General features: G+C 36.8%; 1 protein-coding gene and 1 pseudogene across 1 annotated transcript; one reads left to right on the top strand and one right to left on the bottom strand.

Moving 5' to 3' along the window:
• Positions 1-1008: 1008 nt before the first annotated feature.
• Positions 1009-5327, top strand: LOC120216915 (cryptochrome-1-like). The gene is given in 7 exon segments (XM_039214194.1): positions 1009-1437; positions 1440-1505; positions 1508-1558; positions 2177-2395; positions 2558-3264; positions 3821-4636; positions 4958-5327. Coding segments are annotated over 6 exon segments (2043 nt in total). The 5' UTR covers positions 1009-1247; the 3' UTR covers positions 4631-4636; positions 4958-5327.
• A 301-nt stretch (positions 5328-5628) lies between these two features.
• LOC120216916 lies at positions 5629-7065 on the bottom strand (annotated as a pseudogene).
• Positions 7066-7296: the final 231 nt, after the last annotated feature.

The following is a 7296-nucleotide window of genomic DNA, read 5'->3' as shown; positions in this document are numbered from 1 at the left end:
AACTCTGAGATAAGAAATCATTAAGAATAAATATTCAATCTCATTAATCGGTAAATTCAATAGGTCATTCTCACTTGGAACACCAAAATTCTTAGGTTTGAATTCATTAAAAGTTTTAAGAAAACTCATCATATGTAGCGGTAAGTTAACATAGTCCTTCACAATTAACACTACCACTAACTTAATATTAGGTTGTGAACTTATTAAGAATATTATTCAGTTAAAGATCGATAAATTCATCAAGTCTTTCTCACTAAAAGTTATCTATATATATACAATAATTTTTTAAAAGAATTATCAATTTTAAAATTAATAAAATTAAATATCAACTTTTAATTTAATTATTTTTAAAATATTTAATTTTAAAATTAATAAATTAATAATTTTAATTCTCTTAATTTTTAAAATTTAATTCATTTTCATTTTAAACAATGAGAGGTGATTATAGTATGATATATATTCATAATTATTTTTAATTATTGGTAAGACACATGAATTTAAAATATCAAAAAAATACACTCTTTAAACTACTAACTAATTTTACTAAATTCGAAAAAATATTTATTTTAAAATTAAGTAATTTAACTTCTCTCACACAATTCGATGCTAACTCCATCTTTGATTAAAGTTATATTAGTGTGTCGAAGATTGACCAAAAAGAGCAAGTATGGAAAACATAGCCTTTCATTTTCAGTGTTTCTCGAGGCCACCCTGTCAAAGAAAGAGGATTTCAGAAGGAACTAGAGGGGTGAGCCGTGGGTGGATTTTTGTTTCGTGGAAAATGATAAAGAGGAAATTACAAATCTATATAGAAAAAAAAAACTAAAGTTGTGGCTGCAAATTGTCCATCATTTTGTTGTATCCCCACTCTACCCATTAACCAATCCTCTTCGCTCACACTCCAAATTCCTCTATCTGAAGCCAACACCTTTTGATTGCAACTGGTACTGTGCCAAATTTACAAATTAATCCCATAAGCAAGGAGAGAAAAACATAAATTAAGTACTTAATAAAAGTAAGTGCCAAAGCTTTCTCTCCCACTTGTCAATCACATGCACTTTTTTTCCTCCGATTACTAATAATAATAAAGGTAAAAGGCGCTCCCTCTTTTCGCAAAAGCTGGAAAGATAAGATTTTTAATCAGACAATAAGGATTCTTCAGGCTATGGTATATAAATATAATTGAGGGGAGATAAAAGGTGGGCCTTGTTTTTGCAAGTTTTAGTTTTGATGAGCTTTGGGAAGATATGTCAGGTGGTGGTTGTAGCATAGTTTGGTTCAGGAGGGATCTAAGGGTTGAAGATAATCCGGCACTTGCAGCTGGTGTTAGAGCTGGCGCTGTTGTTGCAGTGTTTGTATGGGCACCTGAAGAAGAAGGCCATTATCAACCTGGAAGGGTGTCAAGGTGGTGGCTTAAGCACAGTTTGGCTCACCTTGATCTTCTTTGAGGAGCCTTGGCACTTGTCTCATCACAAAGAGATCTTCTGATAGTGTTTCTTCTCTTCTGAGGTTGTTAAATCTACTGGTGCCACTCAGCTCTTCTTCAATCACTTGTATGGTTAGTTTTCTTTCTTTTCATTTCCTCCCTCTTTCTTCGACTGAGAAAAAAGAAAAGAGGAAGATTAGATTTTATATTTTTTTAATCTTAATTTTCGTGTCTGTTACTGTTTGTTGTGTATAAATGTCTAAACTTTATGTATTTTTTTAGTGTTGGGTTCTGCATGGGGATTATCTATTATTTTATTACCTTTTATCCTTCTCTCAAACTTCCTTTTGGGCGTTCCCTATTTTAATCTGTTTCTAATATAATAACCGAGTCTTATGAGATTTGCATCTATCAATATTGATTCTTTTCATTCACTAGGCTCCTCCTGATTGAGTGATTGACTGCTCTCCAATTGCTTATAATTGTGAGATCAGCTGTTTTACAAACAGGCCTTTTTCAATTTTGTTTTGCCAGGAATGTCAAATTGTCTTCTTTGAGTTTGCATATTAACATTCATTTAATTTTGTTGACACCAATAAGATTGACCAGTTCCAGCTACAATGATCATAGTTTCTTTCAAACCAGTGTGTTGAGTATTAACATCTTCAACTGATCAAACAAATTTGTTTAATCAAAAATAGAAGCAGGCTCTATGCTTAACATTCAAGTGGAAATTTACTACTTTTTCAGATCCTATATCACTGGTTAGGGATCATCGGGCAAAGGAGGTATTAACATCCCATGGTGTAGCAGTTCGATCTTTCAATGCAGATTTACTTTATGAACCCTGGGATGTAAATGATGCTCAAGGACGTCCTTTCACTACATTTACCGCTTTCTGGGAAAGATGCCTTAGCATGCCCTATGACCCTGAGGCTCCACTTCTTCCTCCTAAGAGAATCATTTCAGGTTGGTGTCCATTCGATTATGTTATTGACTTATTAATATCCATTATCAATCATTTTCCCTCTTTGAAGCCTTTTAGCTTTTCTTTATTGACCTGAAATTACAATGAAACTGCATATTATCCTTGTTCAAGTAGTACATATTTATTGTGTCTCTCTGTTTTAGGTGATGCAAAATCTTGCCATTCGGATCAGTTGGTGTTTGAAGATGAATCAGAGAAGGGAAGTAATGCGCTTTTAGCTCGAGCATGGTCACCTGGTTGGAGCAATGCTGATAAGGGTTTGACCACATTCATCAATGGACCTCTGCTCGATTACTCTAAGAATAGAAGAAAGGCTGATAGTGCCACCACCTCATTTCTCTCTCCCCACTTGCACTTCGGGGAGGTGAGTGTGAGAAAAGTCCTCCATCTTGTCCGCATCAAGCAGGTTCTATGGGCCAATGAAGCGAACAAAGCGGGCGAGGAGAGTGTTAACTTGTTTCTCAAATCGATTGGTCTGAGGGAATATTCAAGATACTTGAGCTTTAACCATCCTTACAGTCTTGAAAGGCCTCTTCTTGGGCATCTAAAGTTTTTCCCTTGGGTAGTGGATGAGGCCTATTTTAAGGCATGGAGACAAGGTAGAACTGGTTATCCATTGGTGGATGCTGGAATGAGAGAGTTGTGGGCCACTGGCTGGCTACATGACCGGATAAGAGTCGTAGTTTCTAGTTTCTTTGTAAAGGTTCTGCAGCTTCCATGGCGATGGGGTATGAAGTATTTTTGGGACACCCTTTTAGATGCAGATTTAGAGAGTGATGCTCTTGGTTGGCAGTATATATCCGGTACTCTTCCAGACGGTCGTGAATTTGACCGCATAGATAATCCACAGGTTTGAGTGAAATTCTTGTTAACTGTGTTGCAGATTGCTATTTGGCTTCTGATGCACCCTAACATACAAATATAAGCTAGTTATAATGATATAACTATTTTTCCATTTTCTAACCTCATTCCATATTTAAGTTGACGTGTTAATCTCATCATGAACTTGTACTTTTTAAAGTATTGTCATTACCAGTAAAGTTTATCAAAGTACATGTTGTTAGTTTTCATATTGTAGAGAAGATTGTTGTTGAGATCATGGTATTTGACCCTTCTGTCTAAACCTCATAGTTTTTGGTTATCGAAGCAGCACATAATATGTATAACTTAATTTTTTAAACCTCAACTACACTTGCATGCATAATGATAAATTTGTAAATGTTGCAGAAGGAAATGGAAGCTTTCATTGCAGCCATTTTTTAATCTCCTTTAGTCCCTCTTATCCAGTTTCATTGCAGCCGTATGATGCAAGCATGTTTGAAATCTATTACATGGATTGTTATCTATCCAGATTCCTTGGATGATATATAGAGCCAGTTTTCTTATCCAGTTAAAGTTTTTGACAGTTTGAGGGTTACAAATTTGACCCACATGGAGAATATGTCCGAAGGTGGCTTCCTGAACTTGCAAGACTGCCGACAGATTGGATTCATCATCCATGGAATGCTCCTGAATCTGTACTCCAAGCTGCTGGAATTGAGCTCGGATCAAATTATCCTCTGCCGATTGTAGGAATAGATGCTGCAAAAGACAGGTTGCAAGAAGCGCTTTCGGCGATGTGGCAGCTCGAAGCAGCTTCAAGAGCGGCAATTGAGAATGGAACTGAGGAAGGCCTTGGAGACTCTACTGAATCTGTGCCATTTGCCTTCCCTCAAGACATACAAATGGAGGAAAGCGTTGAACCTGCTAGGAACAATGCTCCAGCTACAACTCGTCGATATGAAGATCAGATGGTTCCTAGCATGACTTCTTCTTTGGTGAGAGGCATACAAGACGAAACTTCTTCGGATCTTAGAACTTCAGAAGATGATAGCAGAGCAGAAGTTCCAAGAAACGTAAATGTGCATCAAGAAACACAAAGAGGCACATTAAATCAAGGAGTTCAGCAGACCGGTCGGAATAACAACACTTTTCTGCAATTTAATCTCCCGATGGGGGTTGGAAATGCCGAGGATTCCACAGCAGATTCATCTACTAGCAGTAGTAGGAGAGAAAGGGATGGAGGAGTTGTTCCGGTTTGGTCTCCTCCAGCTTCTAGTTACTCAGAGCAGTTCACTGGTGATGAAAACGGTATTGGTACGAGCTCATCTTATTTACCTAGGCATCCGCAGTCCCACCAAATACTAAATTGGAGACGTTTATCCCAAACCGGGTAAGAACATTTAATTCAGTTTCCAACGATTGTCTAATATTTCCCCTCATTTCCTGCACATGGTTGTGCTAAAAAAGCCAATACACATAATTAGTGTCAAAGAAATTCGGACCCAATCTCATCCTGCCTAATGGCTGAAGAAATGAAGATGCCTCATTTGAGAACTTTTTCTTACTAATTAGCACAGCTTTGCACATTAAATTTCTTTATGTCTAGGACTGGGATTTCTAAAATACTTGAGATGTACCGAACTGATCATTTAGTGGAACATAAACACTACTGAAGCATAACCATGACTAAAATTCGACTCATATTGATCCCTTTTATAGGGAAACACTTCCGAAGACCGGAATCTTGTAGTCGGAGAATGCTAGAATGGCTAGTGTTGTGGGCTGATCGGGTGATAACATGGCTTCATCTACCACATATGTTATCGCCTTTCTAAGTCGATCGGTAGTTGATATTCTGTGTATGAAACTTAATATTGATACGCCGCTGGTCTACGTACAATCTCTCTTCCATGCTGTACCATATTACATTATCATGTTGTATAGTATTTTGTTTCCTTTATAAGATAGTGAAGAGAGTCCTGGCTAGAATTTAGAATTGTGTATTCCTCAAATAAAACAATGTTTATGGATTTACTCTAAACTGATTTTAAGAAATAATTGTACCGTAATTCATATTTAAATGGTTTTCCATTCTCTTAGCACATGAAAGCGGTTGGAGTTTAATATGACACGTTCTTAAAGTAATTTTTTTCATTTTAAGACTTTTCACATAAATTGTATTTTTTTGGATTATATAATCGTTGTTATTTTGTAACAATAACTCTAAATTTGAAATTTGCTTATTTCCAAATTGATTTTTATTTGTACCTTTTTCGTGTTTTGAAGTTGTTTGTAACAAAAGCATCGATCAACAAGCCTAATCAAGTATCTTAAAGCTGGATGGAAACAATCCATCATCCATCCATGAGAGTTGGATGCCTACGGCTAAGGATCAGACTCGAAAGTTTACATAAAGATCATTGTAGGTGCTTTTGGCACTCTCTTCAGGCTTTTCTGGTTTAGGTACTCGAAGAATACTGTACACCAAAGTGGCAGCCATTGCTCCGAGAATGGGAGCTACAATGTACACCCAAAGGTTTTTGTAAACACCAGAGACAACTGCAGGGCCTACACTACTTGCAGGGTTCATTGAAGATCAGGTAATATTCCTGCCAAATTTATGGAGTTCATAAAATTTTACGAGAAAAAGATTAACAAAGTGAGCTTACCAAGCTACAATGACATTAAAAAGCACTGTTGCACCTATTGCAGCCCCAGCTACTCCTTTGCTCTGCTTTGGTCCATCAAATATTCAAAATAACTGTAATTAATATGTTTAGATAAAAGATAGTTGATTCATGAGGAATTGAAAGAAAATAAAACAAAGTTAAAAAACTCTCAGAACTATGGTATAACTTAAATCAACATACCGCTCTATCATCAGTAGCGATCGCGCAAATGTTGAGCATCAATATGAAAGTTACGATAAATTCCCATACAATGGCTTCAAGATCACTAGTTGAATCTTTGTATTGGTTAACTGTTACTTCAATATTATGTTGGGCATGAAACAATATCCTGAGGGTCAAGCTAGCTAGAGTGGCCCCCAGCAATTGACACACCAGATATATAGGTACCTTGACAGATAAGGAAGCCGAAGTTTCAATGCATGAAAATATGTTGCAGCAAAACAGTACAAGTGTTTCATAACTAAAGATTTCTTACAAGTTGCCATGCAAATTTGCAACCGACAACCAGGGCTAGAGTGACAGCCGGGTTGAAATGGGCACCGGAGATATGGCCAACAGCATATATTGTTGCCATCAGACCATGCCCCATACTAATGCTATGCCAACTATAGTCAGTGGTTTGGTTTTGTTTACAATAATTGACGCACAACCTATAAAGACAAGAACGTATGTGCCTACAAGCTCCGCAACAGCCTGTTTACACATTTTAATTTAGCAGAAGAGTTCAATAACATTGTTATGTATGGTGGTGAAAATACGTGACAGACAAGAAACAAGCACATCGTCTTATACCTTCTGCATGATTGATGGAAGAATGTCATTGTTCATGCAAAGTTATCGTGGATGTATACCTTTTGCTACTTCCATAGTAGAGTATTTTGTGGGCAGTGGAGGTTTAGGGGTCGCCTCTTCTATGGAGTGTTTCGTAGGCGAAAGTTTAGAGGAGAAATCTTCAGAAAACAAAGACATGTTCGCCATTGTAGCTCTGAGAAACTATAGACCAAACTGCAGTTGCAGAAGTTGGTTCCAAGTAGCCATTATATTGAGGGACACTTGATTAAATTGCTATGGATTCGATATTTTGGTTTCATTGCACCAGAATCAATCTAGGTTCTTTTTTTTCAATTAAAAACAGACCGATTCAAGCGTTCGGGAATCAGTTGATGGTATCAAAGATTTCAACTTTTTCAACTTTTGAAATATGGCCACTTCCCGAGAGACAAAGACAGCCAAACATTTTTTATTTATTTATTGTGTGATAGTTTACTGGGAACACTGAAACCAAATTCTTGGTCGGCAAATCGTAGTCAACTAAGAATTCCAAGTACTTGTCCCTATCACTAAGGCTGGACAAATAGAATAAGTTAAAA

This window comes from Hibiscus syriacus, unplaced genomic scaffold, assembly GCF_006381635.1.
Source record: "Hibiscus syriacus cultivar Baekdansim isolate YM2019G1 unplaced genomic scaffold, ASM638163v2 tig00110174_pilon, whole genome shotgun sequence".
Lineage (NCBI taxonomy): Eukaryota > Viridiplantae > Streptophyta > Magnoliopsida > Malvales > Malvaceae > Hibiscus > Hibiscus syriacus.
The sequence above is the reverse complement of the archived record's forward strand: the minus strand, read 5'-3'. Positions and strand labels throughout refer to the sequence as shown.